Source organism: Sinocyclocheilus rhinocerous, unplaced genomic scaffold (assembly GCF_001515625.1).
Source record: "Sinocyclocheilus rhinocerous isolate Xijiao unplaced genomic scaffold, SAMN03320098_v1.1 scaffold2451, whole genome shotgun sequence".
Lineage (NCBI taxonomy): Eukaryota > Metazoa > Chordata > Actinopteri > Cypriniformes > Cyprinidae > Sinocyclocheilus > Sinocyclocheilus rhinocerous.
The window spans coordinates 22,555-46,155 of NW_015631753.1; the positions used below are offsets into that span (position 1 = coordinate 22,555).

The following is a 23,601-nucleotide window of genomic DNA, read 5'->3' on the forward strand; positions in this document are numbered from 1 at the left end:
AAGTGGGCTTTGCGTGATGGCTTCTGTGGGAACACTTTAATGTAGTGCTGCGGGGAGATATTTTCCATGCGTGGTGTTAACGTTCAAACCTGGGTCTGACCAAAATGCCATTTCCATCATCTCACCATTGCCTCTGCTGAGATCCATTTTAATGGCAGTTCAAAAATTTTAGTCAAAACCTTGAACATTGAACAAAACATTGATGTTTTTGAGACATGTTGGCTTTTTATACTGTTAGTAATTATAACCGTAATTAATAAAAATAACAATAAATAACCAACTCTCTGCTGGAGGACCCCTTAAGGTGCAATCATATTTACTGTTGTTCTGCAAATTTTCTATGTGAAATAGAATTGTTTTGATAGGAATTCATGTGATCAGGAAATTCACATGAGGGTGAAAGACTTTCTCACGCAGATTTCACGTCAGGGTCAAGTTGGACATGCAAATTTGTTGCACTGACCAACAGAAAGCTGCTTGGTTTTAAAGTGGGGTCTCTTTGAGCTGCGCTTCATACATTACTATTCTATTGATAACAGACAATGGTGCTTTTTTTGTTCGAAGAATTAGGAAACACATGTTTAGAGCTTTAACACAACACAACTTTAGAGCTTTGAAGGCCCACAAAGATTCTCCTCGAAGGCACCCATGATTTCTATTCAGGGGGACACCCGCCCCCACCAACAGAATGTGATTTTTACTGAGGGGGGTTCCCTAACCCCCTCCACCCCCAGAATGTGATTTCAATGGGGCCCAATGCAATATACTGTACAAGGGGCCCAGTGATGCCATTGACTAGGGGCGCTTGTGGTCATTTGCACTGTTTGTGCTGAGGATTCCTATGGTAATCTCAATTTCGGAGGACCATGACAGTTTGAAGGCCTGGTCTCAGGAGTCAGGCCCCACTTAAAAGTCTGGAACAGGCATTCATATAATATAGACTTAAAAGGATAGAATACCCCTGTCATCATTTACTCATCCTCAAACCAGTATGAGTTTCTTTCTTCTGTTGAACACAAAAGAAAATATTTTGAAGAAAGCTGGCAACCAAAGCATGGAAAAAATACTATGAAAGTCGATGGTCATCTTGTAACAGAACAATGGTGAGTAAATTATAAAATGACAGATTTTTCATTTTTGGGTGAACTATCCTTTTAATATATCAATACCAGTAATGCAGGATCTACTGTACATTTCTATGCCCAAGACCTATGATCCAAAAATAGTATAGGGTGCACATGAATGTCACAAATATTTATTCGCTGATTACCAGTTGAATAGTGTGTGGACACACTGACATAGTCGCCTCATGTCATCCAGTGGCAGTTCAGTGCTGAATTCACATTACATAACAGCACTGACGGATTATTGGCCTTGTGTCCAGAACCAATGAAACTCCTCTCTTTAAAAGAAGAAGAAAAATAAAAAAATAACCATCTGAGAGATAAATTGTAGAGTTACATTAAAATATTTAAATATTATTATTTAATCCAGTTTCTGTAGTTTGGTAGCTACTGTAGGTTATATGAAATTACATGATATATTTTTAGCAGAAAAAAAGTGTCTCGTAGTGTAGTGTGATGTAATTATAGATTTAAATAAACACATAAAATTAAAGTGGGCTGGCCAAAAAGACTCATAAACTGCTCTTCGGTCTCCCGTTAAAAGCATTAGTCTCTCTGCGCCTATTACATAATGATTGATGACATAACACCGGTTACATTAAAATATTAAAATATTATTATTTAATCCAGTTTCTGTAGTTTGGTAGCTACTGTAGGTTATATGAAATTACATGATATTTTTTTAGCAGAAAAAAAGTGTCTCGTAGTGTAGTGTGATGTAATTATAGATTTAAATAAACACATAAAATTAAAGTGGACTGGCCAAAAAGACTCATAAACTGCTCTTCGGTCTCCCGTTAAAAGCATTACTCTCTCTGCGCCTATTACATAATGACTGATGACATAACACCGTACTGGCTCGGGACAGCGCGAGCCTGGACAGAGTCGTTGCGCGCGCCAGAGGCCACTCGGCTCTATTTATCCAACAAGTGCCAGTCCGTTTCTCTCGTTCTCTCTCTCTCTGGGACCGTTCAACGAATTTTTTCTTTACCTTTGAAATGTCAAATACGCATGCTAGTTACATTAAAACGACAGCGAAGCGGAGGAACGTGTTGACATAAACCTTGTATGTTTATTGACCAGTCGCGCCAACTTCTAGGGGATAATTGAAAATGGCGATGTGCTTGTTAAAACGTTTGCGGCGTCCCGGTCGTTAAGGTTGTCAGCAGTTGTCATTTTTCCTCTGGTTTTCTTTATTTTGAGTTTAATTTTAGTTTAATTGCTTTAGGCTAGTTTAAATAAAACCACTAATCACAACTAAAGGATTCGGTAAGGAGGTGTGTTGGCGTAGAGAGTTTTGACAGGAAAGTAATGGAAAATGATGAGCCCGCATCACCGGACCCGAACCATGACAGCACTCAGAGTAAAAGAGGTAAGCGTGTCATTAATTAACCCATTACATACCTCAATACTGTATTAGTGGGAAATCATCTCAGATTATACGTGTGTGTGCACGTTTTTGTGACAAATGAGGACATAAATTTGTATAATGACAAGGGTATGAAATAGGTATTACAAGGAGAAGGTGACTTTTCAGGATATTACCCCATGTCCCCACTTTTCAAAACGCATATAAATCACACAGAATGGAGTGTATTTAAAATCTGAAATAGCACAAAGTTTCCTGTGAGGGGTAGGTTTAGGTGTAGGGTTGGTGTAGGGCAATAGCACATACAGTTTGTACAGTATAAAAACCATTACGCCTATGGGATGTCCCCACTTTTCACAAAAACAAACCTGAGTGTGTGTGTGTGTGTGTGTGTGTGAGAGAGAGAGAGAGAGAGAGAATTTCACACACTTGTGAAACGTGGAACAATCTCGCACACACATTCAGTCATAGATATAAGACCAGTGGCACTCTAAAAATACACCCTTTATGCCATAGAAGTGCCTGTCTGTGCGCCAGCAGTCCTACACTAACCCACAGCGCTTGTGCCAAGCCTGTGTGCCACACGAGCCAGCGAAACCACAACTCTGTGACTTCTGTCACTTCTACCTCTGATCCAGCCTGCATTCGTAAGAGTGTGTTGTGCTGTCTTATCTATTCCTGTTGAACGTGCAGTGTCATTTCAGCCATCCTCAGTGTTGAGTGTAAAATTATATTTCTCGGTGCTGTTGTCACTTTTTGTGACAAGTCAAGTTTTTCCAAGTTTGGGAGTTAAACTCTGCGGTGCGACAAATTAACTTTGTAAAGAATGAAGAATTCTATGTTCATTCTTAAAAATAAAGGTTCTTTATTGGCATCACTTATTACATTAAGAACCTTTAAAATTGATGGAATCTTTCCATTGCACAAAATGTTCTTTATAGTGCAAAAATGTTCTTTAGATTATTATCTGATAACCCAAAATGGTTCCAAAATCACCTTTTGGAATCTTTATTTTTAAGAAGAATTTAAGAATGTGGCCTCTCTAAATGTGTAAAAGAAAGTGTAAAAACAGTTTGAATAGTATAAAAAGGTGAGCAAGTTTTTGTAATTATGTTTAAGTTATATTAAAATAATGTCCATAATATAAATGGACATTATTAATTGTGTGCCAGAAACGTAGAGATTCACTTGTTTCTCAGAAAGCAGAGGGAAGAAACAAAAAGTCAGGAAAATAAAAGAGAAAAAAAAAGAAAGGAAAGCGATACCCATTGACCAAGTAGCACAGAGATAAGACTATACTTTAGTTTCTGAAATGAAATTCCCTCAAGGGTGTCTTATTAGGATCTTGCAACCCAATAGGTCTCTTTAGGGCCTTATTCAACCGAAAGAGTATTGCTTTAAATCGAAACTGGTGTATTGGGTTATCTGAAGTTGAACTTTTGGCTATTTCACTCTTACGACATTCTTTCAATGAGATCAGTTTGTTCAGTGACCTTTTTCCTGTGTAAAGAAGTTAACGCAGACGTGTGTGTTAACCATTAATCCCTTTCATGCAATACATGTTTAGGCAAAATGTTATGTGGGAAGTATATTATTTCATTTGATTTAATTAAAATGATTTAAATCAAGATCAAATAATCAGTTTGGCACAATATCAGTTTTTTAAACATCATTTTCAGCCTAAATGGTATGAAAGGTTGTTGCACTTTAATATATTATATTATGCAAGATTTGTTTGCTCAAAGTTGTATTTCAACAGTGTTCAACTTTTAATGCTGCACAAACAGTAAATATAGGACTTGTTATACATTGTTTAAAGAACAATCAGAAACGCATAATCCATATCTTAAGAATATACAAACCATGTGTCATACCCTCCTGCCCTCTTGTTACATGCCTCTTTTCTTATCAGTGTCACTCTCTCTTCATGCAGCCCTCTATCAAACATATTTATCCCTGTTCTCACACTTCCCCTATCTGACACACCCTTTCTGCTCTTTTCACTGAATCATCTAAACACACTTTCCCTCTGTTTTGAACTCCTCCACATTCATTTTCTGTTCTGTTCTGTCTGCTTCTGTTCTTTGATGAGCTCCCACTTGCACCTGTGTACTTGCACCTCATACCTCTTGTGTACATCATGTAAGTCTAACTTTCCCATTCTGAGTCAACATCTCATCCCTCTGTTCACCTGTGCACAAGCTAGTGCTTATCAGCGTCTTTATATTTTCAGTCAAAGACCTTTACACTTTTAACAACAAGGTTACTTTCAAGCTTCTGATCAAGAACCATTTTTTTGTGCATTTTTTGTTCTTAAATTGGTTAAATTGCTCTTTGGAGATGTATTGCAGCTTCTTCAGAGAATAGGTTAAGACTTTAAGTTCTTTAAAGGAATGTTCCGGGTTTCGAGTTAAGGTCTATCAGATGTGTCTGTGGATTAAGACAATAGTTTTAAGTCTTTCTTCAGTGAAGAAAACCCATATAATGCCCTTACAATGGAAATATATGGGACAAGACTTTGGAATTACATTAATAAACATTGTTTCAAAATTATAGTTACATTATATGTTAAAGGGGTCATATGATGCGATTTCAAGTTTTCCTTTCTCTTTGGAGTGTTACAAGCTCTTGGTGCATAAAGAAGATCTGTAAAGTTGCAAAGACTAAAGTCTCAAATCCAAAGAGATATTCTTTATAAAAGTTAAGAGTCAGCCACGCCTACCTAAAACGCCTCGTTCTAACACGCCCCCACATATCTACGTCAAAATGTGGAAATATTAGCATAATGCCGCCCAAACGTGCACGCAAAGAAAGAAGGCGTGGTTTCAGGAACAGCAGTAGTGTTGATAAAGCCATGTCAGGGAGACGGTGTGTGTTTCAGTGCGAAAGCAAAAGCACTTTATTTGGCCTTCCGAAAGTAGATGCAATTAGGAATCTTTGGTTAAGATTTATTTACAATAGAACAGCACAACCCAGATGTTCGAATTACACGGAAAAATCGCGGTTGCTGCGGTTCTTGCATTCCTCTGCGGCGGTATTGCGATATTGTGGTTATATCGACAGCCCTAAGGCTATTTCAAAAAAAAAAAAAAAAGGGTAAATTCTGACTTTGCTATGATAATCTGGCGCTTCTGAATCAGCGACTGTAAGTATGTTTTGTTATTAGTTAAAGCATTTGCTATTGACTGTTCAAATGCGAAGTTTTGCGCAGCGCAGAGTAACGCGTCCTGTGTGTGTGTGTGTGTGTGTGTGTGTGTGTGTGTGTGTGTGTGAGGGGAACAGGGTCACATCACAGGAGAGTGAACTGCCTGTCAGAAATCATAGCACGTCAGCTGTCTTAACCGCGGCTTGTGTACTGCATCATCACTGTGTCTGTCACGCGACTCTGTTGCCCTTTCGGGCTTGAACTGATGGTAAAACTAACGACATTATTAACTGTCTTGATATTTACTTTGAAAGCTGAAGCGATTATGGTAAGGGGCGTTACATTTCAAACGCGTGCTTGTGGTGTTCGGCCAATCACAATGCACTGGGTCAGCTGGCCAATCAGAGCAGACTGCGCTTGTCAAAGGAGGGGGCTTTGTAGAAAACGAAGCGTTTGAGAGAGGCGGGGCATAGAGGACCTACAATAATGTACAGTATTTGAAAAATAATGTGTTTTTTGAACATTAAAGCATGTCAACATATTCTGTTACACCAAATACACAAAATAATGATCTTTAAAATAGCATCATATGACCCCTTTAACATGAGCTAATTGTGACAGAAACGCTTATCCACCTTTCCTGTGCTAAGTTATATCCAATTTTAACTCTAGCAATTTAAAGCTCTAAAATATGCAAAAGGGAAAATCCACCCAGAGGAATTATATCTTTAATGCATAACCAGGGGTTCATTCATCTAGAACAGAACCCTCAGTGCTAAATTCTAGACAATTTTACCCCCAAATAACATTTTTGTTTGTAAGTTACTGTTGAAATTATTATCTTTGGTAAATAACAGCATATCACTGACATTCCTTTAAAGGACCCAGGAGGGTTTAACTTTTCTCCTGTTAATGGATGATACGTAGAGTCAATATGGTGGTCTGAAGAAGCTACAAAGTGTGTAGCATCAATAACTTCAAATAAGGGATAGTTCTCACAAAAAGGAACATTCTGTCATCATTTACTCACCATAATGTCATTCTAAACCTGTATCACTTTCTTCCTTTTGTGGAACATCAAAGAAGATATTTTGAGAAATGTCTCAGTGGGTTTTTTTGTCCATATACTGTACAGTGGAAGTCAACGGGAACCAAAACTGTATGGTTACCAGCATTCTTCCAAACTTTCTTCCACAGAAGAAATAAAGTCACATGTTCAGAACATTATGAGGGTAAATAATGATGACAGAATTTTAATTTTTGGGTGAATTATCCCGTTAAGCACATTTCTGTTCCATAGATGTCCATTGTAAATGCATTACTGTACTGTACATGAGATGATTGTTTGTTTCTACAAACCGAGCCTACCTAAGCTTAAATAAAGCTTAACCTGTGTTGAACTCATTGATTTAGTGCTCGACTGTACGTGTTTTTCTGAAGAACTAAAGAATAAATAGTTCTTTATGGAGCTTATAAATGTTCTACAGCATCAGGTTGTAAAATCCTTGGTTCTATTCAAAACCTTATGTATTTAATATTGTGGACCCTACTGATAACTGCACATCACCAGATGCATTCTGCATCTCTTTGCCTTCATGAATCTATCCTCTTTACACAGTAGAGTCATCAAATAATTACTTTACTGGTCCCCTGACATTTTCTTAATGTTTTAATAACTGCCGCGTCTTATGAGAAAGCAAAGAACTCCGCTTTCATGAGCAGAATTAGACCGTGTTTGTGAACGTTATTACTGAGGGTTTAACCACCTGGAGTCCTTTAGTTTTTTATATCATATCCACAATTTTCTGCTCCTGAATGCAGAAATCTCGTTCAATCTCTTCTCTTCTGATGTTTACCACTTAGATTGCTCTGTGTTACTAACCCTAAGACTCATTTCTCATTCAGTGTTTTCTCAGTTTTTTTTCTCTCGCTCTTGATTTTTCTCTCTATCTCTCTCATTCTCTCTAACCTACCCTCACATCACCTTGCCAGAAATACTGTAAATAATTCTATGTGTAGTAAGAATGGACATAATCTGGATTAAAGTAAAGATTAGTGTTATCGAGTGTCTTTGGATTCCTGATCTATTTCCAGAAGCCGATTGGCTAATTTGAGATCCAAAAGCTTACCTCCACTACCCCACTACACAGATTACCTGTTTTCACACACACAAACCTCTCAGATTCACAGACATTGCAACACTCTTTCGCAGTTTCTTCCCAAGCTAATATGTGAATATGGTGATTATGCAGGTAGAGTGTGACATTTGACTAAACACGGGGAGATTTTATACAGGTGGGAGTGAGAAAGAACTTTAAAGACTGAACAGAAGAAGAGATGGGTGCGAGACAAAAGGAAACCACAAAGTAATGAAACACTCAACGACAATATGGCATGTGTTACCTTATAGCGGTTTATGAATCTACATAGATGAGGCAAATCTTGAGACTCATGATAATGTCAATGGCTGTCAACTGAAAACTGAAATAACTTTGATGCTCTGTGTTGTATCTTTACAGTTATTTATGTACATTCATTTAGTCTCTCAGGATGGGTCAGTTTTTAGTTTTTATGGGATGTTGTTGAATTGTTGATTCTCTTGTATAGCGGCAGGGGTCCTCAGAGACTTCTTGTAATAGAAAAACAGAGGACAACTGCCACCTCACAGGTCATGTTTCCAGTAGCTTAACACCCTGCAGCTCTTGACTGGTTACCCACTGAAGCTAAGCAGGGTTAAGCCTGGTTAGTACTTGGAGAGTTGACCTCTTATTTCACTGCCCAGGGAGTTGGCCATTTCTAGGGCTACCCCATTGTCAAAATTCCTGTTCACTAAAATGTCGCTCCTCATAGAACTTCCCAGAATGCACCAGTGAGTGCTCCTCACTCTACTTCTTTTTCTGAAATATTTTCATGTTTTTTTTCAGTCTGTTTAGTGATCGGACTATGGATGAGCTCAAATTTCAGCATTGCTGTACTTTTTATTACAGCTAAGTAAGATGCACGATAAACAAAATTAATGATGATCAGCTGTGGTGACAAACAACGATGATCAAGGTCCTTGCTAGTGCCTAAATTTGTTTCATAGTATACTGATTCATGCCATAGGATGCTTAGATGCATCGTAGATACAGGTTGCAGAGGAAGAGGCATTAGAGAAGTCAGCAGGGGCCCTGCGGTCTGCGTGGGTACTAATAGTAATGGGGACACTCTGCCTTTTCTGGGGCATTATGGGTCCATTGCATCATCTAGGTGGTTGAGGAGATTCCCACAACTTGTGCTTCATGTGAAAGTAGAAGTAAACATCTATGCAAATGCATGGACATACACATTCATTTTGTCACCAAGAGTGATTGATTATTTACTGTATTACTTTTTTTTCCCATCAGATGTGTTTAAGTTAGTTAAGTTAGTAAGAATCCACTCCATACCTATCAAAGCGGATATTTTTTTTTCCAGCGCGAGTTAATCGACTAAGTACTGCACGATCACAAATCTTTTCATTACTACCAATGAAGTGGTTGACACAGTGATCATCATAGCAATGAACGGGACAAAAATTCTGATATGTCAAAATAGATCTGTGCATTAAAGCTTGGAGTATAAATGCAGATTTTAAGACCAAGTTAAGTTAGTAAGAATCCACTCCATACCTATCAAAGCGGATATTTTTTTTTTCAGCGCGAGTTAATCGACTAAGTACTGCATGATCACAAATCTTTTCATTACTACCAATGAAGTGGTTGACACAGTGATCATCATAGCAATGAACGGGACAAAAATTCTGATATGTCAAAATAGATCTGTGCATTAAAGCTTGGAGTATAAATGCAGATTTTAAGACCAGTGTTTACTTATGAAAAATAGTTATGTTGGTATGTTATGAAGTTATGTTGGTTTAATGTATTATTTACTTAATATATTAAATTTTTATTTTCAAATAGAGTTTAAATAGTTTTTGCTATGGTACCAAAACTGGTACAGTGAACTGTGAATTTTTACTGGTATTGGACTACTGAAATTTTGGTATTGTGACAACACAAGCCAGGGAAATCTACAACATTTTTGGGGGGTTTAAGATGCTCTAGTGTTGCATTTGCTGTATGTTCATGCACAGTTCTCTCCTATTCCTGATATCTGTTAAATTCAGTATGATTCCTTTTTGTAGCCCTATTAAATGTGTAGGAGAGCAGATGACTTACTATAGATATTGTAGCTGTCACCTGACAAGTGTTGTTCACTGCAAGCAAGATTGAAGATAAGTTTATGTCAGACAATGATAACAGAGGCCCACATGTCAGTTTGCTCTATCTGTGTTTTTCAGTGTGTCTAGACTATTACTTTCTTGTTTTAATGACTTAATTTGCTCATTTGTAGATATGTGGTTTTGTATTTGTATGTACATTTTAAATTGCTATTTTAACGATCATGCTAAACACATAATGAGTTCTGAATAAGTTTGATCGTTAAGTCAAGCATTTAAAATCTCTCTCTTTCTTTCTCTCTGGTCTTGTAATAGCTGCATGGTCAAGTAACTGTGCTAGGTGGCCAGAATGAAGCGATACTTAGTGTAATCAGGGCTTGGCTGTGTTATCCAACTGCATTTAGATCTGTTACCATGGTGCCTTATATCAATCATTCAGGTACCTCAGAGAATCCTTTAATCTGCGATCAAAAGATGAATGTCACTGCTCTTTTACACCTATAAACATACACACACTCAAAAATGCATTATTTATTTATTTTTTTGTAGAATTTGAGAAAATCCACAGAATTGAGCATCCCACTGACTGAAAACTCATACACTGGTCATTTTTTTTCTTCTTCTTTTTTTGCTATTAGGCAAACCGTGAGATGGAGTTGTGAAATACCTGCTTTGAGAGTCTTTGTTTCCGAGTACGTCTGCAAGTCGCCACGCACCTATTTGTGTGTGTTCCGCTACATAAGCAAAAGTGACTTTTTCAAAAAGCCACAAAGCCCTTCAAAGAGGGAGAGAAAGAGTGAGAGAGACAGCCGGAGTGAGAGACAGACAGAGAAAGTAAGAGAGAGAGAGGCCAAGTCTTCTTCCCAGTGATGGTTATCGTACCTGCCCTATGTCTTCAGACAGACACACTGCTAAAAATACCCATCGGAAACGGCCAACAAAGCATCAAATCTGAACTTTCTCAAAGTGTGGTCAAACGTCAGACAACGGAGATTGCTGTTTGTGCTCGTGTGTGGGCTGGGATGGGGTTGAGGGGGCTTTTCATGTGAGTGATAATGTGTGTTTGTGCTTTCATGCTAATAAAGGCATGCGTGTGTTGTTTGTGTACATGTGCTAGTGTGTGTACACGCATACATTTTATAATTTTAGTTGTTTGGTATGTGTAGGTGTGTGAATAACACTGACACTTTCCATTAATAGGGTCCTAACTAAGACCTGGTACTCTTTAAAAATATTGGGTTTTCTTCAACAAAGATGTGCTTCAAAATGTTAATCATTAAAGAGATAGTTTCTTTCTTTTGCTGAACACAAAATAAGACTGAAGAAGTTTTGAAGAATGTGGGTAACCAAACAGTTGCTGGTCCCCACTGACTTCTATAGTATTTTTTTTCCATACTATGGGGACCATCAACAGTTTGGTTACCAGCCAAATCCAAAAATATTTTTTATGTTCCATGGAAGAAAGAAACTCATACAGGTTTGGAACAACCTGAGGGTGAGTAAATGAAGACAGCATTTTTATTTTTGTGTGGACTATCCCTTTAAACTCAATGGTCAAACTAAAAATTAAACTAAAAACATCACCTGTTTTTTTTGTTTGTTTGTTTTTTGCTATCCTGTCAACAAATTTGAGACTAAATACCTAAAAAAACTGAATTTGTGTGATTTGTTATTTTTTAGCAATGAACATTAAATAAACACTAAATTAAAAATGTAATCTATACTAATAAACTAACAAAAAAATAACATAAAATGCAATAAACAAAATCAGAACGAGTAACAGGTTGCTAATTTACTATAATTTAAACTGTCACTGTAGAGTCTAGCTAGTTTGGCACCAAAGTTTGGTTTGTAGTTATTGATAAACTTGTATAAGGAAAAATATTTGTTTGATGATTATGATTTATGGATGAACAGGGCTGAAAGCTTAATAAATGCAACAAGTATAAAGCTGAATATTACATTTTCAGGTGTAATATTCAGGTGAAAATGACAGGTGGATGCTGCACGCTGGTGGTGGATGAGGAGATCCCCCCTCACATTGTAAAGCGCGTTGAGTGTCTAGAAAAGCGCTATATAAATGCAACAAATTATTATTATTGTTTTTGGTAATTAAAATGAAATTGAATTATTTTAATAATTTAAAATAATAAAATGTACTTTAAAAAAAAATCGAACAGATGATTTAGATTTTTCAAAATTTTGACATTGTATTGTGATTTCAGTTTTTCAATGTAGTGACTGATGTAGTGACATGCCAAAATCAACACCAGGCCAAAATCAACAGAGGGAGAGACATTTGACGCGTTTACAACTAGTATTTTCATGCTATATTACAGTTATGTTGGATTTTATATTTAACATATTTAGAACATGTATAGTTACATTAAACATATTAATTGCCCAACTAACTATTGTTTTGTGTCCCAATCCAGTGAATAAGAAATTCCATCTAAGTAAGTACAACTGAGAATCTCAACCATTCATCAGTTATGCACTGTCTGTTCTCTCTGTGTAGCTGTGCAAGTATGTTGTATAGTAAAGCACAGTAGCAGTTTCAGTGTGTGCGTGTGTGTTTGCATGCTTTGAGAGGTGGCTTGTTTAACCCCCATGCATGTTGTTTTTTGCATATCAGAGAACCCCTCCATTGTGGTTATAGCGGTGCATTATTACACCTGTAAAGAACACACACAATGCACCTGTATCCACATATATTTTTACTTCAGCCACAAAAGCTGTATGTTTAAATGTGAGCAAAGCTACCGTAGACACGCACGCACAGGTGCGCACAGCTATGGGTGTGTGCATCTGAATGAAGATAAGATCTGAGAGTATTTTGGTGAAACGTGTGTGTTTGCATGCTTTGAGAGGTGGCTTGTTTAACCCCCTATGCATGTTGTTTTTTGCATATCAGAGAACCCCTCCATTGTGGTTATAGCGGTGCATTATTACACCTGTAAAGAACACACACAATGCACCTGTATCCACATATATTTTTACTTCAGCCACAAAAGCTGTATGTTTAAATGTGAGCAAAGCTACCGTAGACACGCACGCACAGGTGCGCACAGCTATGGGTGTGTGCATCTGAATGAAGATAAGATCTGAGAGTATTTTGGTGAAAAGATGCTGTTTAAAACTCTTCCCGCCTTTGTGTTTGATTACAAGCGTGCATTGTTTAAGTATTTCTCATCTTTTTTTCTTTTGCTCTTTCTTTCCTTCCCTCTGTCCTTTAATTTTTTTGTTTTTGCATTTCAATTTGACAAAGTCATATAAATTGTTTATCAGTCAAATTCACTTTATAAAAATTAGGGATGCACCGATACCACTTTTTCCAGTACTCGCCCGATACCGATACTTTTATTTTTGGTACTTGCCGATACCGAGTACCGATACCAATATTTTTTATTGCATTTGTAAATTTTTTAAATATTGGGTACAGAAACCAAAAGAGTATGTATAATGTTAGTTGGTTAACTTAATTTATCAAATAGATACAGTCAAGCCAAAATTTATTCAGACACCTTCAACATTTCTCACTTTTATTTTTGGTACTTGCCGGTACCGAGTACCGATACCAATATTTTTTATTGCATTTGTAAATTTTTTTAACTAGATCTAGATTTAACTTGGTACTTTCTTTGAATCTGAACAAAGTCGTATAAACGATTTGGAATAACAGGACTTTTCTATGCTAAGATACATGTAAGATGTTCAAACATATGAAAAACATCATGTTCGTAACTCGTGCAGTCTGCTCAATTAAGCGAAATTATCCTAAATTAATTATGAATTTATCAGTTCTTTTACAGTGCTTTTTAACAAAAAATAAGGGAGATAATTATTTAGATTTTTTGTATAAATATAAACTTTATATAGATCCATAAACTCACAATAAATTGGGACAGTGATAGTTAATCTAGATAGGTAAACAGTTAGTTGAGAACGTAGCAGAAGAAGCCACAGTATTGTTTAATGGCCAGATCAGTTGATTATTAGTTTATCTTGTGCTTTGTGGCTGTTATGATTAGTACCACAACTATAGATATGATGAGGAGCCTACAGATAAAGGGTTTAAACGTGCAAATGATCTAATTTATAAAACGAACATCCAACATCCTCAGTTCTGAGTCATTGTGTGTGGCCTAAACGGAATAAACGTGAAGTAACTGCTAAAACGATAAAGACGATCTTTAACTCTCCCTCTATTTTTGTTTACTTTATCCTGAAACCCACACAGACAAAACTGAGGACCCCGAAAGTATCAGATGACGTTCGTTCATGAGGCTTGTGGTTTTGGACATCGTTCAGCAATGACTCTCAAACAGGCATTTCTGTACAATCCCCTAAAATGGAATTTTCCGTAGCAGCCCACATCATGTATGTGGTTAAATATCTACTCATCAAAATTGCTACAATTCAAGCAGGACTTGCTGAACTCAGCTGTGCTGTATCTTATCACTTTGCATTATCTGATGCAGGTTTGCACTGAAGCTCTCGCTGTAGTCCGGCACTCTACTGAAAGCTTTTTTTGTGTGTGTGTGTTTGTGTGTGTGTGTGTGTGTGTGTGTGTGTGCAATTAAAAAAAGTACTTAAGACACCATAAAAGAATTACAGATTCCAACCACTACTGAGAGTGTCTTACCTCTTGCATTAATTTTCATTTAAAAAATACATTTTCTATTGTGTATGTACTCACGCAAATTAATTTGTTTCTCATGATCTTAAAAAAGCTTAAATGCTAGATAGATATAAATTGTCTACAATACTATATACTGTTGGAAAACCATCCCAGGATGCACCTAATGAAGTTGGTTGAGAGAATGAACCTATAGATATGATGAGGAGCCTACAGATAAAGGGTTTAAACGTGCAGATGATCTAATTTATAAAACGAACACTGCAAGATAAGGTCTCGCTTTCAGAAACTCACTGAATACAACATCCTCAGTTCTGAGTCATTGTGTGTGGCCTAAACGGAATAAACGTGAAGTAACTGCTAAAACGATAAAAACGATCTTTAACTCTCCCTCTATTTTTGTTTACTTTATCCTGAAACCCACACAGACAAAACTGAGGACCCCGAAAGTATCAGATGACGTTCGTTCATGAGGCTTGTGGTTTTGGACATCGTTCAGAAATGACTCTCAAACAGGCATTTCTGTACAATCCCCTAAAATGGAATTTTCCGTAGCAGCCCACATCATGTATGTGGTTAAATATCTACTCATCAAAATTGCTACAATTCAAGCAGGACTTGCTGAACTCAGCTGTGCTGTATCTTATCACTTTGCATTATCTGATGCAGGTTTGCACTGAAGCTCTCGCTGTAGTCCGGCACTCTACTGAAAGCTTTTTTTGTGTGTGTGTGTTTGTGTGTGTGTGTGTGTGTGTGTGTGTGTGCAATTAAAAAAAGTACTTAAGACACCATAAAAGAATTACAGATTCCAACCACTACTGAGAGTGTCTTACCTCTTGCATTAATTTTCATTTAAAAAATACATTTTCTATTGTGTATGTACTCACGCAAATTAATTTGTTTCTCATGATCTTAAAAAAGCTTAAATGCTAGATAAATGCTATAAATTGTCTACAATACTATATACTGTTGGAAAACCATCCCAGGATGCACCTAATGAAGTTGGTTGAGAGAATGAACAGTGTGTGCAAAGTTGTAAAGTAGGCGAGTTTCTTTGAAGAAACTAAAATAAAAGATAGCTTTGATTTTATTTAATATTTTAGTCACTGCATAATTTCCACACCTCAATATGTTACTTTATATTTTAATAACTTTACTATTTTTTAAAATATGGAAAATAAAAATTATGAACAGCATTCATGTCCAGACTGCTAACGCATATGTTTTGCTATAGTTATGCCAAATTTTTGTGTACCAAAAATGTCCTTTCAATACAATGAAATGTTTAAAGACTTGTAAAGACAGTCCTTAGTTGTATTTTTTATTCATTTGTTTTACTTTATTCATATTTTATTAAAAGCTAATGTTAAAAGGTTTCTTTAAAGAATAAGGTTTGATGATACGCTTATTAAAATGTTATTAAAATTATTTAAGATATTTAGAAACAGAATCAGAAGATATCTGAACCTTATGAGGACAGTTTATTGTTGTTCTGCTGCATAATAAGCCTAAAAGGTCCTGTTTTTATTCCGTATTAGACAGAGAGAAGCACTGCTTTAGTCAGTCAGACTGAGGCAGAGAGGAAGGTACGAGCAGAAAGACCTTCCGGGATAGCTGTTTAGATCTTCATCCGATGAACGCAACTGGAAAGAAAATTGGTGGATTTTATTGAATACACTTTTTGGTTTTATACGCACATTAAGAAAACATGCAGAGTGAGGCATTTTGCAACGTTGCACTAGATTCTAACTGCACACACACACACTACTGCCAATGAACGCTTCGCCAGCTGCACGAATGTTCTGCGCTGTGGTCACCCGTTCGGTCCCTGTGTGTGAGTCTGTGTGTCGACACACACATATGTGTGTATGTGCACAGGTGTGCGTGCAGAGCTTTTGTTTGAATGCTGTTTTTCCATCACCTACATTTTGGCTTGTTTTTCTCCATTGTTACCAAGTAAAACAGTGCAATCAAAAAGATCAAAGTTTAAGAACGGACCTTTTTAATTATATGTTTAATAAAATGTAAAAACATTACAAAAAAAAAAAATCTGACCTGATCTGTTTTCATATAGACCAAACGCTTATGAAACTGAATGTTATGAAAGGAAAGTTGAAACTCATAAATGTGCTCAGCACACTGATATATGTATAAATTTACCGCTTTTTTTGTTTGGGGGTTTCACTCCTTTTTCACTCTTGTTCTTAAATGTCTTAAAATCTTCAAAGACTCCGAAATCATGACTTTTACATTCAGTGACTAAAGCCTTGAAAATCCAAAATATATTCTTTCCCCCTGAATTTACAAAGCTTTTCCATTCAGCCTGATTTAAAAAATAATTCAAGTGCCTTCAAGACCTAAGATAATATGTATTATTAATTTAGACAATGAAAAGAATATATAAATGTGTATATATGTTTGAGTGTGTGTGTGTGTGCGTGTGTGTGTGTGTGTGTGTGTGTGTGTGTCTGAAACCGCATGCTAAGCACAAATGTCTTATCAAACTCGGCTTATTTCATCTTATCTTTTGGCACTTTCCTGTGACAAAAGATGTTTCTGTGGGTGTGCTGCTTTGTGAATTATTTTTATAGAGGTAATCCTTTAATTACTAATCAATATTTTATTTTAGAAAAATACATATTTATTTCAGAATAGCTTACATTAATTATATGTTAATACACATTCAAATTGTTCTTTTTTATTTTTTTTAAATGAGTTTCACAATCAGTATAATTAAAGCATGTAATTTTTTATTTTAAACATTGAGCTGTTATAGTGAAACAATAGTGTTCTAGCACTCTATTAGCAAGTCTTAGCTTTAGATATGTTATTCAATTAGATGTTAAACAAATGTGCTGTATCAAATAAGGATTTTGCAGAATTGCTCTGTTTGTCTCATGAGTATCTGTATATTGTTTTTCTTTGAAAGCTATAAGCTCTTGATGTTTCCAGGTTCTCTCTTTTTCTCTCTTTCATTCTTTCTCTTGGTGACTCTTTTTTTTTTTTTTTTTTTGTCCTGTCACAGCACTCTTGTGTTCAACTCGAGGATTTCCGTTAGTGGAACCTTGAGGTTTTCACTAGTTTACAGTGCAGAATGCTGTTTCAAGAGAAGAACAGACAGAACCGCTAGACACATATGGGGACTTAAATCCACAGACTTCTTTATCATCTTTAAGATGAGCTTTTGGAGATTCTGTGTACGTTTCCTGCTTTCTTTCTCCACATTAAACATTTTATTAGACCTTTGTTGTCCTGAGAACAGGTATTGCATTTAGCTAAAACAGTCAAATAACATGCATATGTTATAACATATCAAATAACATATCTTAATATCATACAGTATAAACAGAACTTTTATTTTCTATGTACTGTACATTTGCAACTCCTTTTTTATGCTTGGTTTCACTGTCTTAATTTTGTGTGTGAACAGAAGTGTGTGCGTATGTATATATATATATATATATATATATATACTTCCAAAACCTGCATGTTAAAATGGAGGAAGAAAAACTCAGTAATAAAGAGAAACTGATAATATTTTTAACAAAAAAATATCAACAAAAAGTAAAAAATATGTATGTTTGTGTAGGTGATTTTTTTTCTTATTTGAGATATTATGTACATGGAACTTTTTATTTATTTATTTTGCTTTTATTAGAGAGCCTAATACTATTTTTCAAGTATTCTGTATATCCTCACACACTACAAAAAGGTTTTAAAAGTAAAAAAAAAAATATAAATAAATAAAAATCTTAAAAAGTAGGAGGACCTGCACCATTTGCAGTGGCATTTTCAGACCTAAATACTGATGCTGCGGTATAGTTTTATGTATTTTTTCTCTATCAGTGGTACATCAGAGATAATCATTTATGACATATCTCAGCTTACATCTTACTTACAGTCAAGCAGCAATATATATAGGAGAGATAGTATTTTCATTTCTGGAAACCTGTATGATCGGAGAGATATACATATAGAAGTCTCTCACAGTTATAGTGCAAAATTTAAGTACAATTCAACAAGTAACTTTACTTTGTTCAGTTTTAGTTCAAATAATGCTGCTTTGAAATTTGTTCAATTCAGTGTTTCTCCGTTGCAAATATTTGGCTTAATTTTGCAGCAATATTTGTATGGATACGTGAGTGCCTTATGTTGATCTTCAGCTGTGGTAAGTACCTCTGGGATTAATGACTGCTAATAATTTGTCATTTGTGGTCATTCTAATTTTAATTCACATTAGCAGATATAAGTGTTTTTAATCTAATGTAAAAAAAATAAAAAATGTCGGTATTTTTAGAGGCCTAATATTCAAACTCATTAGTTTGAGAGTCCGATTTTTCTGCAGACCTCTGTAATAATTCTGATTTCAAATTCACAGAATTTACGGCTATTCTTGTCTTTTTTATTTTTATTTTTCTGGTATATTTTTCATCAATTTGAGCAGAGGAGATGAGAAACAAGAAGGCTTTTTTGGTCAGTATCAGCATGTGGTTTAGGTGAACAGATAGCAGAGAAGAAAAGAAGAGAAATGTTCTCTTTATCCGCATGTGGTTTCAGAGAGATATAATGAGAATGAGAAGCTTTTTGTCTCTATGCAGATATTTCTCTTCATTTGGAGTTTGTGTGTGCAAGTGAACATGTTGGTATCCGTGTAATTTAAACACAAGCAGACAGAAAAAACAAGCAAGGCACCCAGGAAGAGATTGTTTTTTAGATTATAGGCCTTGTGTATGAGAGAGGCCACCTTAGTGAAGGAATCCCTCATGGAGATGTTAAAAGTGTTGAGTAGCATGTGAGTGTGCCTGTTAGATAGTACACTCTAAGAAAAAGAAAAAGAAAAAAAAAAAAACACACAAAAAAGGTACGAGTAATTTTCTGCCAGGACAATACGGACATTTCCTTTAACCCGAAAACATAACACAATGCAATGCATAATTCAAAATACGGGTAAAACACCTGTGAAAAATCAATATGGAAAATTCCTTCAAATTAACACAGTACATTGTGCCCCATTTTACTGACTTTTCTTAGAGTGCACAAGAGAAAGAAAGGGGGGAAAAAATGCTGAAAATGAGGCAGGAGATAAAGGTTTATTGTTATTGGCTCTCGTTTCAGTGCGCAGTTACAGGAAATTTTGTTTTTTCGCTAATTTCCATAAATGACTATTCAAAAGTAGCTGCATGGTCTAATGAAATAACATTTTTGGCAAAATCATAAGCAGAGTAATTATAGTTAACTAAAAAATAACTTCACTTAAAAATAAAATACATTTTAACATGAAATATACACACACACACACACACACACACACATACATATATATATATATATATATATAGTTTAAGTTGATTTTAAGTTGATTACTAAAATAACTAAAATGAAAACTAAAAATGTATGAAAACTGAAATAAAAATGTATGTGTTTCATTAAGAAAATATAAATATATAAACTTTAATAAAACTATAGTATCTCTATAGTATAGTATCTCAGTGATCAATAACACTGATCATACGTCTTATGTTAGACATTTTACAGGTTTTTAAGGTTCATAAATGACTGTAATGGACTGTTGGAATATTGTAAATCAAATATTGCCTTTCATCTCAGGTTAATCAGTAGTGAAAAGAACTATGTATGCACATTTCTTTGGTGCCATCGGCCAAACAGCATTGTGAGGCTGTCATTTACCTGGCTCCAGAGTTATTAATCATATGGCATTTAAGTTATTGATTAACTCAAAAACATGGCTGCAGAATTGAGCGCCCACAAACAAACATGGCAGTTTTCAAATCGCATCCGCAAATGTCACATGCAGTAGATAGGACGTCAACCCACATTCACACCTTCTCTCCAGACACACACACACACTCTGACATGAGACACACACTGAGTTTCCTTTTGTGCCCTAAATAAAGACACACCTTGACACAGTGACATAAACACACTGACACAGAAACATGCACACTCGAATTATTGTATGCAATAATTCCTCCTCTAAATTATCAATGCGATCAAAACTTTGCTGAAAATACCTGTTATACACAATCTAGTATATGTGCCGTCTGCTGTCTGGTTGATAGTTCATACTTTTTTAACAAGTCAAAGGCCTTTTAGTATAATCAAACAAATGTCCATGTTCAGCTTGTGACACTTTTTTTTTCTGAAGCAGCTTTGATTATCCATACATAATCTTTAAGAAAAATCGTGTTGAAATGTGTCAAATAGGATATCATACATTATAAACAGAAATGTCTGGCTTTTGAGAAACATTTATTTACACATATCTCAATGATCGTTGTATTGTATTGTATTGCATTAAATGTTTTTGCCCCCACAATAAAAGCTACACATTTTTTATCATAAAACTGAGCATTTCAATATCATCTTATATGATATATTATAGAGTGACAACTGATATTTACATGCATTTTATGCAAGTAGTCTGCTATACAGTTATAAAGATTCCTTTGATTTACAAGCCACTTGAAAGAAATCTTACTTTTTTCACCATATAATATCAGCAACTGCACCAATTTATTTAATTTTAATTCATTCATTCATTTATTTATATATTTTTCTCAGTTTGGGCCTGACTATCATTACATACGCCAGGCTTTACACTTATAATAACACGTTATGCGTGTGCATGATATTGCATGACAAATGTTGCATTCAATTTCAGACAAGAAATATGAGATGTTTTGATTTCTTGTGATGTAGTTTTTTTTTTTTCTTTTTAATTAGTGCTGTATCAGATTAATATTTCCACCAAACTTCCTTTGGGAGATGGTGGGATTGGGAGAGGAGAGGATGAGAAAGAGAGGGGCGGGGTGAAGAGGGGGATGGACATTCCTGGCAGTAAAAACACAGATGAAAGAGCATATTACTGGCAGTCGCATCCTTTGTGAGCGAGACAGAGAGAGGGAAAGAAAGAGCGAGATAACGCATGAAAGAGGGAAAGTCAGAGTGAAAGAGAAGCCAGTAAACCACTTAAAAAGACTGAGGTTGACACCTTCGCGTCCACCTCCTCACACTCAATATTCCCCCAGTCTAAGCCAGTCACGGTGAATCTCCCTGTTTTCTTGTGAAGTGTTATTTGATTTTGTTGCTTTTGTGAGAAAAATGCCCTTCTTTGATTCACCCACTGTAAGGGCTTTGATGGACCAGGTGGGAAAACTCATCAAAAGAAGCTTTAATTTCTGACATGAAAAGGTCAGGCTGACAAGACACATTCAGATTCCACTTTAACTCAGATCACCTTTTTATGAATTTATATATGATCATTTCAGCATAATCCAATATTGTTGTGGACTGTTCACACTATACTCAATTAGTAAATGTCTTCTTTAACAGCAGGTCAAGCCCATTTTTATCCCTGGGTTAAGCAGCATTTCACATGTGTTATTTTGAAGGACACCAGCCGAGGTACTGGTGTGAATTAGTAATGCAGGGTAAAGTACGAACAGTGTTGCAACACTGAAAGATTTATTTTATTTTAATCTTTTATTGATTTTAAATAATAATTTAACATCTATTTTAATTGTATTTGATTTTTTGCTCACCAGCCAAGTTTACCAGCATTATTCAGGTATTATTCAAATATATGAAAAAGTCAAAATCTGAATTAATTATTTAATTTATAGAGATGAAAATTGCTATTTTCTTGGCCGATTCCGATTTCCGATTTTTTGTTTGTGTGATCTGCCGATACCGATTTTTGTCGATTCCGATTTTCTTTCTAAGAACTATAATTGACAGCATATACAAACAAAAATCAACTTTTCTTCATAGAAAAAGTTTTATTTTCATAAAACAAAAACAAGTAAAAAGTCAGTAATAAAATAAGAACAAATAAAAAAATAACAAAACGGATCGGCTCGGAATCGGAAAGAAGTGAGACTGATCGGCCGATCACCAATCCGGGCCGATCATGAGGAAAATCGGCCAATTCCGATCCCTGGCCGATCGATCGGTGCATCTCTATTAATTTATTTATTTGTATGTTTCATCATTCATTTATTCAGAAAGACCACCTTAAAGGTATAGTTCACCCAAAAATGAAAATTTTGCTATCATTTACTCACTTTCCACTTCCAAACCTGCATGAGTTTGTTTCTTCTGTTGAACACAAAAGAAGATATTTTGAAGAATCAAACAGTTGACGGTAGCCATTGACTTCCATAGTATTTTTTCTTTTTTTCCATACTATGGAAGTCGCTGGGGACCAACAATTGTTTGGTTTCCATCATTCTTCAAAATATCTTCTTTTGTGTTCAACAGAAGAAACAAACTCATACAAGTTTGGAACAACTGGAGGGTGAATAAATGCCAGAACTTTCATTTTTGGGTGAACTATCCTTTTAAGAGATCTAACTATCCTTTTTAATTTATAATTTATTTAATTTATTTATTTATAAAGTTCTTTTAATTTACAGATATTCAGGGGCGGATCTAGAATATAATTTTTAGGGTGGCAAAGGGGTGGCATGGGGTCTATGAGGGGTGGAATTTCCTGACATTAGAAAGAAATACAATAACATCAAAGCACTGAAACTGGATCAGTTTTGAAAACAATGTTTGGTTTTCTGTTATTAACAGAGGTGGGAATGTCTGTAATCACCCAGAACAAACTCTATCAACCATTTACTCTAGCAACACCCCAGCAACTGCATAGCAAGAGCCTAGCAACCACCCAGAATATCCTAGCAACCAACTAGCAACACTTTAGCAAACATCTAGAACATCTAACTGACCAAACCATTTACGATTTTAAACAAGACTTTAAGACAAGCCAGCATAAATTTTTCTTTTAAACTTTTCAATCTAGTTATTACAATTTTTTACAGGTTTTTTTTTCAACTGCTTACACACATTTTTAAAACTTTGCCTCTTTTTTTTTTTCTAAACTTTACACACAAATCCAAGAATTGCACACACAAAATGCAAAATGCCTTGCATCCCTTGCAAAATGAAGCACTGCATTCAAAATATCACAAACACATCTCAAAAGCAAACATTTGCAAACACCTTTCTTTTTACATAAAGAATTGTGTGTTGTGGTTTGCAAAAAGTGTTTTATGAAATTGAAAACGGAGTCAAAGGCCGAGAATTAGTGTATGGTTT

General features: G+C 35.5%; 1 protein-coding gene across 3 annotated transcripts in view; it reads left to right on the forward strand.

Moving 5' to 3' along the window:
- The first annotated feature begins 2,010 nt into the window (after positions 1–2,010).
- LOC107741974 (nuclear receptor ROR-alpha-like) overlaps positions 2,011–23,601 on the forward strand; it is a 36,446-nt gene continuing 14,855 nt past the window's right edge. For 2 of the 3 annotated variants that reach the window (XM_016554800.1, XM_016554802.1), the window contains exons 1-2: positions 2,011–2,496; positions 12,275–12,295. In XM_016554800.1, the coding sequence (XP_016410286.1) occupies positions 2,436–2,496; positions 12,275–12,295 (82 nt within the window). In that variant the 5' untranslated portion in view covers positions 2,011–2,435. The remainder of the gene's footprint in view (positions 2,497–12,274; positions 12,296–23,601) is intronic. The other variant, XM_016554801.1, reaches the window with a different exon arrangement.